The 18,356-nt window shown below is 45.4% G+C and overlaps 1 protein-coding gene across 2 annotated transcripts in view; it reads left to right on the top strand.

Moving 5' to 3' along the window:
* JARID2 (jumonji and AT-rich interaction domain containing 2) overlaps positions 1 to 18,356 on the top strand; it is a 248,946-nt gene that overhangs the window by 107,234 nt on the left and 123,356 nt on the right. Inside the window, exon 2 of one of the 2 annotated variants that reach the window (XM_033115663.1) lies at positions 6,071 to 6,206. In XM_033115663.1, coding sequence (XP_032971554.1) covers positions 6,071 to 6,206 — 136 coding nt within the window. Of the gene's footprint in view, positions 1 to 6,070; positions 6,207 to 18,356 lie in introns of those variants that run through there. The other variant, XM_033115665.1, reaches the window with a different exon arrangement.

Raw genomic sequence — 18,356 nt, 5'->3', positions numbered from 1 at the left:
CATGTTGGAATGTGTGCCTCATTCTGGGTGTCACGTTCTAAAGAAGTCGTGCCAAGCTGGGTGACAGTTGGAGAAACCATGTCACATAAGAATGATTCTAAGAACAAAGACTTTTTTTTATTAAAATGTTTTTAAAAATTTATTTTCCAGTTACTGACATAACAATATTATGTTTCAGGTGTACAACATAGTGATTAGACATTTATATACCTTGTGAAGTGATCATCCCGATAAGTCCTAGTACCCATCTGATACCACAGATGGGACTAGCAGTTCTTAGTGCCTTGCCTTTTTTGTTTTCACCTCTGTTGTTTGATCACTGTTTTGGCTCAGTGAAGAGATGTCAAAGTGAAGATTTCTCAGGGTGTATTAATACAGACTTATTATTTCTGACAGGAGAAATGGCAACAGTAGATGGATGTTAGAAATATTTATATTGGGGCTTCACCTCATCTTTACCTCTGCCTGTATTCTTTTTTTTTTTTTTTTAAGATTTTATTGGGGAAGGGGAACAGGACTTTTATTGGGGAACAGTGTGTACTTCCAGGACTTTTTTCCAAGTCAGGTTGTTGTCCTTTCAGTCTTAGTTGTGGAGGGCGCAAGTCAGCTCCAGGTCCCGTTGCCGTTGCTAATTGCAGGGGGCGCAGCCCATCATCCCTTGCGGGAGTTGAAACCGGCAACCTTGTGGTTGAGAGGACAGGCTCCAACCAACTGAGCCATCCGGGAACTCAGCGGCAGCTCAGCTCAAGGTTCCCGTGTTCAATCTTAGTTGCAGGGGGCGTTGCCCACCATCCCTTGTGGGACTTGAGGAATTGAACTGGCAAACTTGTGGTTGAGAGCTCACTGGCCCACGTGGGAATCGAACCGGCAGCCTTCGGAGTTAAAAGCACGGAGCTCTAACCGCCTGAACCACCGGGCCAGCCCCCTCTGTCTGTATTCTGATGGGAAGTAGAAAGTGACATGAAATAGGCATGGGATGGAGAACTGCTGTATACAGCAGAGCTTCCGAAACTTTCGTGTGCATGGGGATCGTCTTAAAATGCAGATTCTGATTAAGTAGGTCTGGGGTAGAGTCCAGGAGTCTACATTCCTAACAAGATGCTAGGTGGTTAAGGTTCTGGTGGTCTATGGACCGCACTTGGCGTTGCACTTGGAGTTGCATGGATGTGGAGGGAGGCCGTTGAAGGCTGTTTGATCTCCAACCTGGACTGTGAATTTTAGAGAAGTTAGATGGTGCCGTCTGCTCCAAGGAGTGTCGTGTCTTCATGTGCCTACTTCCTGTGCACTTTTTTCTTACACGTCTGAAGTTTGAGCAGCTTGAGTTATGTTGCTCTCCTTTTTTCCCTTTTAGTAACAAAGATTATGCCCATAAGCATTCAATTTTGCTACTTTTGGTAAGAAATTGTTCAATTATTTCAAAGAATGGCAAATGTTTTGCAGATGAAAAAATGTCACTTTTAAAGGCCTCATTACTCAGTCTTCCATTTGCCAAAGAAAGTGATTTTTAGTCAATAGTGAAGTGAATCTAGATCTGTACAATATTTTTTCCCCTCCTGTCAGCCGGCCCAAATATTTTTATTTATATCACTATTTGTAAAGCATTTGTTTTGGGGTTGGGGAAATACAAGTAAGGGATTGGGGAATGGGAATGAGGTAGGGGTTACATTGTCTGGGAGCATGAATTGTGCATCCCCAATTTTTGATGGACTATTAACCTATAGAGGTCTTACCAAAACTCCAAATGGCAATAGGTGTTTTGAAATCTTTAATGAGATTCATAAGAACTGACACATTGACTCCTCTATCAATGGCTGCCACTCCTCCTGTATTTTTCTTTATTAAGCTGACCAGTAAACCAGCATAGACAAGGTGCGAGGTTTTGTGGAAACATTCTGGAGAAGGCCAAGAAAGCCACTCTCTCTCTGTGCTGCACTGTCAAATCCTGGGTGATTCCAAGCCTGAGGAAAGGGAGAGCCAGGAAGCGTGAAGTGGTCAAAGAAGATCAAAGGGGATAATTAGGGTTTTTGAATATTGAGGTGTGAGCGGACATTGGTTGATTTTAAATTAGCATTCAAGAATGACTGCTTGAGTGTAGGAGGCGGTGGGGAGGACAGAATGCTGGCTGCTGCGGAGGAGAAGGAGCCTGCGCAGATGTGGTGAGGTAGGGTGAGGAACGGCCTGAGGTATTTTGTGAAGGAACTGGTCCGTGTTTAGCCGAAGGTGAGAGGCTGTGACAGGGTCCTTAGATGTGGGCGCTGTTGTTTTGCAGGGAATTCCGTGGTTGAGAAAGGGGCGGCGCTGCCACTGTGTAGGAGGGGCGACGTCATTGGGAGTGAGGGGGAGCCCGGCCCTTTGGTGGTTGTTGCTGTGTGGGGTGTTTGATGGGAGGAGCAGTGATTTGTCAGGAACATTGTAGTGATTTCAGGTACTGCACTTAAAACATCCTGGATGTCCTGGAGGTTAGGCACTGGCAGGCCAAGTACGGGTGAAAGTAGGTAGGAAGCTGAGCTTGAGTTCTTTTTCATCTCGGGAAATATTTATTGAGCTCTTACGCTATTGGCCTGTTTTACGTTCTGCTGAGGGAAACGGTGGTGAACAGGAGAAACGATTTCCGGACCCCATGTATACATTGTCTGAATGGCTGATTAAATAAGACAGTGCGGGGACAGAGTCTGGAGAGCAGTTTCCAGCCTATTGGCCTCGCGTGGGGAGGTGCTGGCTCAGGTAGTGAATGACCATCAACTGTGATTGGTTGGCCGTCAGCTGTGACCGGGTGGCCAATTGGCTAGTGAGGTAACTGCGGGGCTGCCGTTGATTGGTTGGTTGGTTGGGAGGCGGAGAAGTGAATGGCGGACTGCGGATCGTGTGGCTACTACTGCGTGTGTCTGCCCCGGTGTCCAGTGAGACTATAGTGGTGTGACTCCCCTACCTATGGCTCCGTGGGTGTTCCTTTTTGGCCTAGCCATATCCTGCCACATCCTATGTGGGGAGCATGTGGGGAGTGGGACCAGAGACCCCGCAGGCTGCCCCGCATGACAAATGGCTGCGAGCAGGGTCTCCCGAAGGGCAACAGCTATTGAAGAAGGGAAAATAAAAGGGAAGCCTTGTACTTAGAGGTCATACAAACGCTTGGCGAGGGAGGTATTTGTGTTTCGCGTTGCCTGACCTCTAGTGATGGTTATGTGTGGGCTGTTTCCTAGAGCACCCGGAGCTTGGCTGTTCTGAGCACCGAGTGTTATACTTGAAAGTACCCTCTTTCTGCCCTTCCAGGACACCCAGCTTGGAAAGCACTGTGTTGCTTCACGGTTGGGGGCAGGTACACGTCTGATTCTGCATCTGACATTCCACTCTGGAGGGATTCCACCACCCTGGGCTGTAAGCTTAAGTGTAGGGTGATTCGTCGTGACTCTGCAGCTGTGCAGAAATTTTTAATTTCTGAATTACTACCTACCTAACAAGCTTTTGGAAACAGAACAGTCAGCCCACTACCTCCTAGGCTTATGTCTTGCATCAACGTTGAGGGAGGTGACAAGTCTTGACCAGCCCTCCAGATTATACAGGAGCACTTGTGCTTAAAAGAAAAAAAAAAGTTTGATTTTTAATGTCTAGAGTTTGAAACCCCATAATCTGTGTCATGGATTTGCTTCTCCTGTATTTAAAGTACTTCAGAGATGTAATGAAGCCGTTGTTGTGTCAGGAAGTGGACCTTAAATACATCCTCCTTTGCAGGCATTTTCACCTCAGACAGTTTGTGTTTTAATTAGACACTCGTTGTAGGGATGTCATTCTCTCGTATGGAGGGAGGCCTGACGTCAGAACGAAGCTACCAGCCCGAACAGAATGTAGAAAGTCATGACGGGAATTTTACAGTGAAAGCTATTTGGGGGCTTTGTAATTTATAAGCTGTGTGTATGTGGGAAATAATAGTTTACAGTCGCATCACTGTTTATTGTGGAGATGCAGAGGATGAGCATACAAACCAGGTCGTGATGAAGAGAATTCTGCTGGACAGCCTTGATTGCCCAGACCGTGGAAACTGAAACTGTGGATTTCAGCCTAATAAACATAAACTCCTCCTGCAGTTACGACTATCATGCAGTTGCCATGCAAGGACTAGGGGAGCTTTCATGCTAACTCAAGGCAGTTGCTGTAAGAGTGAATTCAGCTACAGTGTGCTTTGTGTGTGTTGTGCTTTGTGTGTTAAATCACCTGCCTTTTACTCCCGTCGGTTATTTGGGCAGCTCAAATGGGTCTGTCTAGTCAGAGTGTTTCATTTTTCTGGTTTTTAACCAAGTGATTAGAAGGTCTCTAGTGACTTATACGAAGTAGCGGTTAAGAAATTGTGTGTGTTCCTTCTGTCAGATCGAGGTGAAGCTTGCTGGCGTCTTTTAGCCTTCATGCCCACCACCCAGGTCGGTAAATGTCTTGGCTCTCAGGAGAGTGACCATGAAGACAGGATGTGCCTTCTTCCTGTAGAGGTAACAGGAAATCTCAGCTTGGCAGGTACACAGGAGTGAAGGGCGCGGAGAGGAAGGTGGAAATCCCAGCACCCTTCTTTCCCAGGGCTTCTTTCCTCCTTATTATAGGAGATGGAGAATTACTCTCATTTTAGGAAATCCTGGAAGCTTAGCAAGAGTGCAGCTTACGTTATTTAGGGCTTAGAGTTTCTGTGTGGTTGGATTTCTAAGATGTAGTTTGTGTTTATACAGAGTTTAGGAATTGAAGAGCTGAAAATGACCTCAGATAACCTAGTCTTCCTAGCGAGTCCCATGGAGATTTTATGTCAGCTGTTAGTGGCAGGGAGTACAATCAGTCTGTTGGACATTCACAACAGCTAGCTCCAGTCTGACTGTGAGGTGTTCAGGTTCCTGTTTGAACAAAAGGGACGTGAATATCCAAAATCCTGTTTTTACTGGGGGTATTAATGTTTTCCGTACTCTCTTAAGGCCCAAAATATCAGAGAAGCTCAAGTCCTTCCATCTCTCAATTGAACTCTGTGTTATGAAATGCTTAAGTCTTAAAGAAGATGTACACATGTGAGGACGTCTTAGATTAGCAAACAGTCCACTGACACCCACAGAAAAGCCTGCGAATATCCTTAGTCGAGTGGATCCACCCTGTAAGCCTTTGTGCTCCCTGAGACAGTTCCCTCCGTGTTCTGTCACTGGTGCAGACGTAGCTCTTGTCCTGTCTCAGTTCCCTACTGGTGTGTCTGTCCTGCGTCACCTCTTGGTGCTTTGTCTGTTCTAATCTCTCTCGTTACCACTGGAATCAACTCTGGGCTGGCTGCTAGTCTTCGGTTCCGCCACCCCGACCTTCCCAAACTGGTCTTCGTTTTGTTCATTCCTCTTTCAAGGACTTGCATTGGATTTGGTGCAATAGACATAAGGGAGCCACGTGTTTAAATTACACTTTCAAGTCCTCTTATTAACCTGTATCTCTTTATATTTTTTTGACGCCCCCCCCCCCCCCCACTCCCAAGATCCATTGCCCTTTTCCACAGTGGTCTCTCTCTCTCTGTCTTTTTCATTTGTGACTCATTTCCTTAAGAGGCTATTGCAGATCCAGTTTCATTTCTTCTGACTGACTTGTACATTTCTTCGAAGGTAGCACTAACCAACAACAGCAACACGACAACAACTTGCCAAAAAGTGCAGCACACATTTGTAAGGCATACACATTCTGGCGTTACTCACTTTATAAAACTGCAGCGTAATGGTTCCTTAACTCCTCTGTGAGTGTGATAACTTCGTTTTGTGAACTTTGACAGTAGAAAACTTTAGCGAGTGTGTTTGGGAGTGGGTGTATAAAGGAAGTGAGGTGGTTTTGTCTTTCTTTTCAGTCCCTGGTACAGTCTGTGGGTCAGTTTTTCGCTTGAGGTCTGTCCAGATGTCGAAGGGCTAGTGCTGGCCCGTCACCAGATGATGGGATATCGATCTCCAGAACCGTGTCTTGCTCACACAGTACTTGTTTGGAATTTTTAAAGAAAGTTTATTCTGACTCTTCATATTTTTTGCTTTCTTTTAAGTAACCCCACCCCCCCCTTCTTTCCTTTCCTCTGTTTCTCCAGGATGACAGTGATGGGATTCCATGGTCAGAAGAAAGGGTGGTACGTAAAGTCCTTTATTTGTCTCTGAAGGAGTTCAAGAATGCCCAGAAGAGGCAGCATGGGGAAGGCATTACTGGGAGCCTGAAAACTGTGAATGGTGAGTTGAATATTTTGTTGGAAATTCTGGGTACGGCCTTGTCTCTCAGTTGGATGTGTTTTTCACAACGTGCGCTTCTTACGCTAGGCCCCTTCCAGCAGTTATTCTGGACGACCTGTTGGGTTTATAGATTCATTTTATGTTCCTTTATGTGCTGCGCAATATAATTGGCAAGGTGCCTTAGTCAGTCTGTGTCCCACAGACAGGACCAGGGCTGCAGGCTGATTTCTTACTAGGTCCTGGGTTGAACGTGGAGCCTGTCTTGCAGGGTTTTCTGTGGGTGTCCGTCTTCATACCCGAGGATGACAGCCAGAAGTCTTTGATGATCCTGCTGCAATGTGGAGCCGTTGGTTTCTTATCCCCTGTTTGTATAGGAAGGAGCCTAAATCTACTGTGTGCCCTGCTCTCCAGCTCAACGTCCTCCTAAGTACCTGCTTCCTTCCTTGTTGATTAGGTCGGGCAGGTTGCTACCTGGCAGCAGGTATACAGTGGCATAGAATTCCTGTGCATCCAGAAGAGTACCTCTTCCTGTATGGTCATCAATCAGAAGCATCCTTGACACCTGCAAGGAAACTTGCTCCTGTCTGAGTTTAATGGGGTTAATATGATTCAGATGAAGTCATCCAGTGACAACCATTTCAGGACAAACATTTGGTTATTGTCTGTGTCTATATTTAATTTCAAGGGATGTGGCTGTGGTGGCATTCGACAGTCGCTCTCGTACTTCTTAAATCTTTTAGGATTATGGGTCAATGTAAGGAATCGCCCATGTTCTGGTTTGAACTTGCTTGGGCAAGGAGACGAGGAAGAAGAAATTCTGTTCTTTCCGAGAATCGTTGCTCTGGTCATGAGGTAACAGTCATCACACGTGGAGTACTTGTCAGCTTGCTGGGGTGACAGGTTCATCGAGGGCTTCCAGTTTCTCTCCAGCCAGCTTAGTTGTAAGGCCAGTTGCCTGCGAGCCTCTGGATGGAGCCAGTGCTTCCAGACAGGACGTGTAGCTGCTCTGTTTCCACAGGTCGGTGGCTGGGTTTTCTGAGACGACCTCCCTGCCATCCACCCAAGTTTTGTCATTCTCTTCAAGTATCGTGGGGTTTGAAACAAGAACTTGAATTCTGAGCCACCATTTAATGGGAAAGGCGTTTTTAAAATTTCACATTTGTAGAGGCCAAAATAAGTGGTATCTGTTGCCTCAGTGTACAGTTTGGACCCCCCATGTGCTCACGGGGCTCTGACAGGTAGGGGCCCCGTCCAGTCCTTGGCTGCCTGTAAGACAGTAATCCCTATGCTCTGTCTATTTAGAGAACATTTGATGTGACCGTTCTTTCTTGTTACTGCTCCACACTGAATACCGACGGTCCCCTGACTTAGGATGGTCTGAGGTAGGATTTTTCAGCTTGACGCTGGTACAAAAGCGATACGCATAATACATTACATGAGATACGCAACACTTTATTACAAGATGAACTGTTAGAAGATTTTGCCAAACTGGGGGCTAACCGTAGTCTGAACACATTGAAGGTAGGTAAGGCTAAGGAAGCGGAGATGTTTGGTAATTTAAGAGTATCAAATGCATTTGTGACTACAACCCATTGTAAACTGAAAATACCTTCTCTGGACATAACCCCATTGTAAGTTGAGGAGCAGTGTTTTGCTTGATTAAGTTTTTTGGGGGAAGGTAATGAGAAGATCTTTGCGTCCTGGAATTGGAGTAGAGCAGTGGCTGCTACGGGTTTAGATTTTATTACTGCGATAAGGAATGCTCTCATTTTGCTCCTCACGAGTGGTGCTGCCCTACTGCTTTTGGAATGTCTGAACAATGAAAAAACCCTAACTGGGAAAAATCAGCTTGTAGGACAAGAAGGTCGCCAGGTGTCCAGGATGGAATAAAAGTGGGATTTGGGTGAAAGAATAAAACTTAAAGTAAATCATTCAAGAAGCAACCAGCACTGCCAGCCAGTTTGGCCCAATGCAGCCCTTGTTTTTATTGGCAGCGCTGAGGGCTTGACAATGCAGAGGAAAGAAAGAATTCTAAGAAAAGTCGTGGAATCGATGGCTTTAAATAATTCTTTTACCAGCTTTATAAAGAAAAGTTAGTTTTTGTCTTGTTAGTTTACCTTTCACCCTGATAAAGACTGACTTCTCTTTTTTTAATGACTGAGACAACAGGGCTTCTCTCTTTTGGTTGTAAAATCGCTGTGAATATTATTACCCCCCACCCCAGCACTGTTGGTGTTTGTGCAGGCAGCACTCCAAGGCCACCTTTTTGTTATTCTGTGTATTGGATTTCAATAGCAGCTCTAAGGAAACTCATCTCCTTGTTTCAGAACTTAAGTGTGTTTTATGAAGAAGTTTCTTAAGGGCAGCTAACCATGTTAAAGTGTGCTTTCCTGTTTGGGGGCTACTGGAAAGCACAGGAAACCAGAATCGTTACCATGGGAATAACTCCTCTGTAGGTCCCAGAATCTCATGCGTGCTCTCTAGTGGGGTGTGACCCACAGAGAGCTGAAATAGCAGGAAGCATCCCAAGACTTTTTTGGCTGAAGGAGGTTGGGAGTAGGGATGATTGCAGGCAGTGTTCTCTGAATGTGTATGTGTGCTTATGTGAGTACCACTTAAGTTAGCAAGGGTGCTTTATAACAGCACCATTCGTGTCCTGTCCAGTAGAATGACCTTGTCTTAAATGGTACGTCACAGCATACAGCACAGGGTTCTTCATCGTGCAGCAGGTGAAGATAAGTTAGCAGAGGGAGAGCAGTTTTAACAGTGGTGCAGGTTACGTATTTTTCTTGTTTATTTTCTGTTATTGTTAGTCCTCCAAACCCTTGAGGTTCCTTTTCAAAAGATGAAATAATTCCATTACTCCAGTTTTAATTGTGACAGAAATTTGTCTGGTGGTAGTTTTGAAACTGTCCAGTACAGAGCCCTTACTGGGAGGTGGGGTACGAGACTGGATGGGACATGGGTGACAGCATGTGCCTGTTCCCCAGATTGGGGGGGCACTTCTGCCCCTGGGCCCCCGTTTTCATGCTTTGTCACTTGGGGACTTTGGGTAGTGACATACCTCTGAGACCCCTGGTGTTTCCATCTGTAAGCTCAATAATCGTCCTTCTGGGGCTTTGTGAATGTTTCACGTGGCAGTAACTTTTCTCACTCACACGCAGCTATTTATTTATGCAGTAGCAGAATTGCAATTACAGTTCAACTTGTGTAACTTGGAATCCATTACTTATTTTAAACACATATGGGATGAAAATTGCACCATATCTTTGCGACGTAGTGTTGAAAACAAGGTGTTTTATTTTTTTCCCCAATCAATTTTTAAACAAAGATGTTTCTGCGTTATTGGTCCTGCCAGAGTATTTTAAAATTCAATTTTTATAATACTGTTTTCATTAATAGTAGAATGGGCTTGGCATAATTTTGGATCTGATTTGAATTGACGTCACTTCCGCTCAATCATTGGCAAGCTAGGATGCTGAACAAGGAGCCCCTGGCACTTCCCTCTTGTGTAAGGTGGGGTCAGGGGTCTGGTGCCTGTTAATGGTGCACAGACAGTGGCAGCTTGTATCTGAGCGGCTGAGCTCAGCTGCCCCATTTCTGTGGGTCTGGTGTAGTAGTAATAACACACGCAGACATCAGATAGCAGAGCGAACTCCTATTTTATGTCATAAAATCCATGTTTGCCGTTAGTCTTGCTTTTGTGGTTCTAAAGTGACAAGGAGTGAATTTTTTTGTCCTTTTAGAGGTAGTGAATGTGAGTCGTGAACGTCCTCGTGGATTGTCTGTGTAGGAGCTGAAGCCGTCATCGCAGCTTGTTGATTACAGCCGGGCTTAGGAGGCAGTGCTAAGAGTTTTGCTGATTGTGAACCTTCTGTATACTTCCTGCTATAGATAATGCCACCTTTTCTGGCTGTAATACATTGACAAAAGCTTGGAAAAGGGCTGGCAAAGGCCGAGGCTGCGGCCACTCTTTGAGGGCCCGTGGCCCACTGGGCTGAAATCAGGGACATTTAAATAATAAGCCACACAAATAATAAGTACACATAATTACACAGTAAGAGAGGGGGCTTATTAGCTGTATTTGAGTTTCATTTGCTTCCTATAGACGTCATCTGAGATCCAGCAAAGCCCTCTGTTCAGTTAAAGAGTCTTGACTAGATGTAAGGGAAGCTGGATCCCTTTCTTAGAATTTTCCTGTGGGCACTGATTGCGATAACCAACCTGTATTGAGTGCTTACTATTTGACAGTTGTTGTTTGAGCACTTTGCTCATATTTGACTCATTTAATCTTCAGGACAAACCATTTTATAGGCGAGGAAATAACATGGGAAGAGTGGGTTAGGTTAGCAAGTTGCCTATACAACTATGACGGGCAGAGCCAGGATTTAAATAAACCGTGGCTTTTTGCAGTAGAGCTCCCCTGCTTTTAACGAACACCTAGTAAACAGAAGTAACTTTGGAACCCTCCATAAAGATGGGATTCCAAAAAAAAAAAGGATTTGTAGGAGGACTTTTTTTCTAATAGCAATTTCTTTTGAATGAGATAAGTGAAATCTTTCATTGGGAGCATTTTTCTGGGCTTTATTAGACCTTGTAATTGAATAGATAGAGGGAATCAAACAATTGAACAGCTTCTGATGTCACCCTTCTTACTTCAGTCACAGGCTCACAGATGCATTCATTTCTTTCTGTTTTTTCACCTAGAGACAGAAATTTGTACTTTTAATATTGTTGTCGAACCAGCCACCTCATTGCAGTGGAGAGAGAGGGGCAACAACTGTGAATTGGTACCCAAGGACCAAAGTTGGAAGGGTAGATATAGGACACCCTTCCACCCCATTTTGTCCCCTAAGAAGTAGAATTTTGATCTCCCTTCAAAACCTTTCTCGAAGATTCCTGATGTTTATGGAATGAAACGTGAGCCCAAGTCCTGCAAATTCATTGTTCACAGCATAAAATGAAAATGACTTGTGAGTCAAAATCGTAAACGTCCGGGCACCTCTTCTGATGAATGGAAGTTTATTTATGGAGCCATGTTTGAAATGAATGTCTTGGCTGTATGGTTGCCTTCCTTCAGCCTGAAGCTTTCAGGTTCTAAAGCTGGTCCCTACTTTGACAGAAAATACATTTTTTTTTTCCTCCTGAAGAAATTGGCTTACCCTTCTGCTTTGTCCAAAATGAACTGCTGATGTATAAGTGCTGGTGTCCTCTGTAAGCTGTAAAGACCCACCAGGTCAGGCTTCTCACAGCAGCTGCTGCAGATGAGGTAGTAAATTAAGTGTTCTCTAACACTCCAGTCTCTGAGAATTTTCTTACCTATGTCCTCTGATGTGTGAGAAAACATTCCATGTGCAAGAAAGTTGGGTAAAAACGGTAAACACACGTCATTGAAAACAAATGTATTCTTTGCTAAAAAACAAAGCTATATCTATCCTGGAACATACCTAATAGATTTGAGAAGGTTTAACTTCTTTCTCTAGGGCATTCTTGTAGTAGTCAGTTTATGGCCTAAGTAATGCAGATGGGGCATTTCTTGATGGAGCTTCCATTTGGTCAATACCTGAGAGAGTTTTTGTCTAAGAGAGTTTCTGTATGTAGGAGGTATTGTGAGTAATCAAAACTGAACTCAAGTTGCTTATTTTGGAGGAGTCACATTACCTTATTTCATCCCATCTAAGATGTCATTGACTGATGCTTCATTATTTTATGTTTCAGTGAGAAAGGAAAAAAAGTGCTTCCAGTTATAAGTGTAAGCCGTCATAATTTATAAGGTGCTTTCTAATTTTAGATATGCATGTTTCAACATGAGAAAAAGAGGTGTGACCTGGAATCGGGGAAGCAGAACCAAATGCCGGCAGAGAAATGCTTTACAAATCAGAAGTGTTGTGTGACTGTGTTTGGTCTAGTGAGGAGCTCGCAGGAGGTAGATGATGAAAGGGCCCAGTGTGGCTATTCCAGGAAAAGCTTTGTTAAACAAGTTGCATTCCCTGAGTCTTGAAAGCCTGGGGCTTGGTGCCAGGGCTGGGGATTGGGGTGGGGTGGCGTTGGGGACGGCGGACAGGTTTCTGTGGCAGTTTTCTGTGCATGGCTCTGGCACTGAGGGAGCGCTGAGCCTGACTGGCCTTTTGGCCGCAGAATTATGGATCGCCAGAGCAGGAAGGGACTTCTAGAGGTATATAGGTCAGACTCATCATTTTTCAGATGAGGAATTTTGAGCCTGGATGATGAGCTTAACTGGAAGGAATGGATCATGCTGAAGACTGATTGGAACCAGAAAGCCAATTTAAATGACGGCAAGGCACCGGGCTTCCCAGTAGGCATGGCTGCGGGCAAGGATTTCCCAGAGTGAAGAGTGGAGGTGAATGTGTTCTCGTGCTCTTCTTGCCTGTCACTTGGTGTTTGAGACCCACTGCCCCTCTGGTTCCTTCAGCCTCCCTCTGTCAGTTCTGTGAGCTCCGCGTTGTTCCCCTGGTGCCACCGTCTTCCTCATGAAATCGCAGACCCCTTTAGTAGGAGGGGCACACAACACACGTAGTGTCACTCAGAGGGAGAGTAGATGGCCAGGGCAGAAGCACGGGGTGGGTGTGTGATGCCCGAGCCTGAGACTGTCCTGCAGGGTTTGCCTGCTTCTCCCAGTTCTTAGAGTAGCCCGCCTCCAAGGGCTGTGGCTGGGAAGAGGATGGAAATCCACTGTGGTCTGGACTAGTTCTTAAAGCTGTTGGCCTATCAGGTCTTTCTGTCTCTCGCCAAATCCTCCCTTTGTGCAGCAAGTCCCCTTCTCTCCAAGAATTATCGTTCCTTTTCTTCATCATTATTTACTTCTTTACTCGATCATTCCCACCAGTAAACAAAACATGTTGTAATTTCTCCCGTAAGAAAATAAGCCCTCCGTTGGTCCCACATCTCCCTCCTGCTATTAATGCCTCTCACTTGATAGCAGAATCCTGAAAGGAAATGTCTCAACAGCTTGTCTCCGTCCACTGTTTGTATTCATGTTAATATCCTCTCCCCACTCCTTCTGTTTGAACCCCTCGAGTCAGGCCACTTACTAAGGCTAATAAGATGACCTTGGTTGCCAAATGCAGTTTTCAGGCAGTCTGGCGTTAGTTGCCGGTTCCGCAGCATTGGACATGTTGGACCCTCTCCCGACCTGACCTCCGCCTGCCTCCTGCACTTGGATTTCCTGATCGGCCTCATGAACTTGAGGTGTTCCAAAGCCACCTCTCTGTCCCCGTTCTGTCTCATCGGCTCCTGCCCTGCCGGTCTTCCCAATGTCAGTAAACGCCAGTTCCGTTCTTCTGGTTGCTTTGGCCATGACCTTGGAGTTACCTGTTGCCTCTTTATTTCTCCCACACTTTACCTGCTATCCTTTAGCAAAACCTCTTTATTCTGAACTCACAATGTCTTCTGAATGTGAATTTGCACCACTATCACTAGTCCATAACCTCTAGCTTGGGCCGGACTCCTAATGTTCTCTTAGCTTCTGCCTCCCCCCACTGCCGTAGCCAGAGCAGTCTTGTAAGTGCACACTGTGCAGGCTCTGGCCCTGCAGGGGCCCCTCTCTTAGCAGGAAAGATGGCCACCTGACGTGGGCCCTGTCTCCCTCGTCTTGCCTACCTCGCTCTCCCTCACCTCTGTCTCACCTCATCTAGTCTTCCCTGCTGTTCGAGAGGTACACTGAGCATACTCTTGCCCCGGATTTTTTTTGTGCTTGCTGATCTTCTATCTAGAACTCTCTCCCTTTAGTTCCCGATGGGACGAGATCCCTCTCTGTATTTCAAGTTCTTGTTCAAATGCCCTTACGGGAGAGTGCTTCCTTGAGTGTCTTACTGCAAATTGTGCCTTTGTCTGTTTGTTAGTTACCCTTTTAGCTCCTTACCCTGGAATATTTTTCTGCGTAGAATCGCTCACTGCCTGACATTGTATTGCGGTTTATTGTGAGCTCTCAGGGTGTGTTGTAAGTTCCGTGAGAGCAAAGCTCCATCCGTGTTGACGCCGGCTGCACGCAGCTCCTGGGCTCTCTGCTCTGTAGAGCACGTGCCGTGTGAAGCCGTGTGCGGACAGCGCCCTGCACCCTGTCCGGGTCCCCACTCGTGCTCTCCAGCCCCACTCTGCCACACTATGGGCGTGTTCCTCTCTGTTCAGGCGTGGACAGTGTTCTATCTCTGACTCTCTTTCATTTTGGAAGTGCCCACAGCCCCCCAGGTCACAGTGCATGCTATTTTCCCTGTCACCAAAGTGCACATTTCCAAATGTGTGTGATACATGTATAAGTCTTATCCTAGAGATTCTGGAGTTGGGTCACTCTTGTACCCTTTCGTTTTGAACCACATTTGTTGAAGGCCTGTTTAGGTGCATCTTGGTATTTTAAGTTCAAGTTGGGCTTTTGAGAACACGTAAGTTACCACTTTTAATTCTCATAACATGATCATTATACGATTAACTTTCATAATTTTATAGGTTTGTTTAGTGGGGCTCAGATGTTAAGCAGCTTGCACGAGACTGCATAACTAAGAAGTGGTCAAATCAGGATTTGAACCCAGGACTCCTCAGTCCAGATCTTGCCTTTTTTTTGTTGTTGTTGTTAATTGAGGAAAACCTTACACTCTCTGGAATTACATATTGTAAATGTACAATTTGATGAAGTTACAAATGCACATACTCCAGCGTAGATAGAAGACCTTTCCGTCACCCCAGAAAAGTTTCCTCCTGCCCCTTTACTTCATTTGACTTCTTTACAGTATGTGCTCATTTTGGAGTTTGTCAACATGCTTCTCAGTTTTTAGAAGCTTTTATGATTATACATGGGTTTATGGTGTTTCCCTAGAATGTGCCAGGTGCCCGAGAGTCTCTGCTGAGACTTCAAAGTGCCATAAAGCCTCGGCTCATGTGTGTCCCGTAAGCAGCTGTGGAGGCCACAGCTTAGGGGGTCATCACTAATTTCTGTTTGGTTTCCTGTGGCTGTGGTGAAAGGCAGTAGTATATTAGTCAGCTTGTACTGCCGTAAGAAAATACCATAGACTGGGAGCACCAACTAGTGCTCGAATGAGGACCCCACAGTGGGACATTTCTCATGAATGACATTCACTGTCTCACGGTGACATTTGTGGGACCCAAAGTTCTGTCTTAAATTGGTGTCACCATTTTTGTTCTGAGCTGTCGTGCAAGTCCACACCAAGTGGGCTCTTGAAAAGTGTTAGTTCTCATCCTCTTCAGTGTCACCTCCCTCTTGTGGCACTTTTGTTTTTTCCTCCTGTGGCACTGTTCTTAGTCTGTGAATGTTAAGAAACCTCAGCCTTGATGTTTCTGGAACTGGGGTCCCACGCTTGGCTTTCCCACCAAGGCAAAGCTGAAGAGGCATCATAGGTCAAAATATGGCAGCTTCATGGTGAGATCACTAACTTCTGTTCGGTTTCCTGTGGCTGTGGTGAAAGGCAGTAGTATATCAGTCAGCTTGTGCTGCCGTAAGAAAATACCATAGACTGGGAGGCTTAAACAACAGAAATTTATTTCTCATTGTTCTGGTGGCTGGAAGTCCAGGATCCAGGGTGCCAGCCAATTCAGTCCCTGGTGAGGGATTGCTTCCCGGCTGTGTCCTCACATGGCTGAGAAACCGAGAGAGTACACTGGTGTCTCTTCCTTTTCTTAGGAGGTCACCGGCCTTATGGGATTAGAGCCCTGCCCTTGTGACCTCATATAACCTTTGCCACCTCCTCATAAGCTCTTTCTCCAAACACAATCACATTGAGTGTTAGGATTTCAACGTACCGTGTTTCCCCAAAAATAAGACCTAGCCGGACCATCAGCTCTAGTGCTTCTTTTGGAGCAAAAATTAATATAAGACCCGGTCTTCTTTTAATATACTATGAGACTGGGTATAATGTAACGTAACGTAACATAACACTGGGTATAATATAATATGGTATAATAAAATATATAATATAATCTAATACCAGGTCTTATATTAATTTTTGCTCCAAAAGACGCATTAGAGCTGATGGTCCGTCTAGGTCTTATTTTTGGGGAAATACGGTAGGAATTTGGGGCTGGGATGGGGTGGGGCCGGGACACATTCAGCCCATAAGAGTCTAGTACTTGGTAGGGCTTTGAGATGGTGACTATTTTGTTTTAATTTTAGATTAAGTTAATTTCCATGTTAACCTGTAACGAGGTTCCTTTTGTGCTAAAATGATACCAGAACAATTTCCTGGTGCATCAGGAAACCCTAAGAGCTGTTTGACCTTGGAGAAGTTAGTGTTCCTCCCAATTGGATAGAATTAAACTTGAACTTGTAGTTACTGAGTGCCTGTTTTTGTGAGGCCCCTTGGGTTAACGTCAGTCTCTTACTTTAGTGGAAACATGATTCATGTGCAAAGGGGGCTGTGCAAGGCCCAGAGCCCTAAGAAAGGGGAAAACGGGGTGAACAAAGGCCCTAAGGGTTTGGGAGGGGAGATGGCTTTGGTAGGATGCTTCTGTTGTCAATTTGGGAAAAATCGTGGGATTACTTGAGGTTGAAGGAATCCTATTTGTTAAGCACTAATCATCTTATTTGCCTGAATATTATTCTATAAATGTAATTTAGGGCATTGCTTTCAACCATTTTCACTTCTCCACATGTATGGAAAGGGAAGATCCTGTGGGTTCATCAGAGAGGGCTGCACGCAGCCAGAGGTGACTTGATCATGCATGGAATTTGTCTGTGTTTATTCTTCTAAATGATAATGTCATCTGCTTCCTTCTGCTTGGAGAAGGGCTTCATGTATTCTCTCAGTCCGACCCATTTCATGACTTACATTCTGCGATGTGTGTATTTATGGAGTTTTAATTGTTGTCAGATTTGCCACCAGCGACTAGTGCAGTTTTGCTTTGCTTGTGAATTTCTTAGATCCCATTTCCCCTAAATTTAGAGGACCTTTTACTTAGCTTTTGGAAACAGCGTGTTATAACTTGAGCCACATGAAATGTTGGTATATCTTTAAAGCCAGAAGAGTGATGAAAACTAGATATGATTTTGGGAAATGACCCTGCAGACCATACGTCCCTTAATTTATAGTTCGTTAGTCTATCTCACATGCTGTCATGTAGCCTTCTAGCTTTCTCTGTAGTATTTAGGGTGCCTCTGCATTCCCAAATTCAGCTTCCTCATAATTTCTTTCCCAAAGATCATAAAACAGTGCAGGTCTCTCGTTAGAGGAGGTTTGGGGACCATGAGGGCGAAACATGAGCTGTTTTATAACCTTAGACCTGCCGCCCCGCCCTCCCAGCCCGTCAGCCAGGCTGTCCCTGTGCTGTGCCAGGGAGAGGGAGGGCTCCTCAGGAGTCTCGTGCCTGACGCCCTGTTCTCCTCTCTGTGCACTGTTCCCTGGCCTTTCACTCATGTTTTTGACTCATTCGCACTTTGGGTCTAAGAATTCAGTTCTTTCGGCACACTGGGCCTCTTCCTGTGTGACCGAGCCTGCCTGCTGTCTGCTGGGTTACCCTTTAACTGGGTCCAGGTTTCCCTTGGCAGTAGGTGGGAGGTCACCCTCATTATGCTTGGCACCTGGTCTTAATGACAGGCAAAGACACCTGGGTGTGAGACTCCCACGCCAGCTTCTGGTGCCGACTGAAGTGGCAGTTTCCTTCCAATTTTCCATGGCCCTGAGCGGCCTGTGTTGCCTTCTCATGCAGGAAAGGCAGCTCGAGGCCTCCACTTCGGAAACATTTAGCTCTATTTCTAACTCTCGCTTTCCTTCCTATATGCTGATTGGGGGATTCATGAAGGACCCATAGTTTTGAACCCATGTTTTTGAAAGTTGCCTCTGACCTTCTAGCGTGATTCTAGGTCAGCAAATCCTCTTGAGACGTGATCCTGTTTGTCGTCTGGGAATGCAGGAGGCCTGGTAATTTCTAGAGGGATCTACATTGCAAGTTGCTGAGCCTGTACCCTTGTGGCGTTATTACCCTGTCCTCACCCAGCAGTTTACCCAACTTCCGACTACTAGTGTTATTTGAAAAGGGCCTTTCCAGTTTACTCAGTTGGAAAGTGTTAAAGGGTGAGCTGGAAGGCTCTCAGCTGGCACTTTCTGAATCCCTCAGTGGAAAATATTGGCAAACTCTCCACTCTCTGCCTGAACTCTTCTTCTAAATCGAGATGCCAGGAGTTAC

This window comes from Rhinolophus ferrumequinum, chromosome 9, assembly GCF_004115265.2.
Source record: "Rhinolophus ferrumequinum isolate MPI-CBG mRhiFer1 chromosome 9, mRhiFer1_v1.p, whole genome shotgun sequence".
In the NCBI taxonomy this organism is placed as follows: Eukaryota; Metazoa; Chordata; class Mammalia; order Chiroptera; family Rhinolophidae; genus Rhinolophus; species Rhinolophus ferrumequinum.
This window is presented reverse-complemented; position numbering and strand designations above follow the sequence as displayed.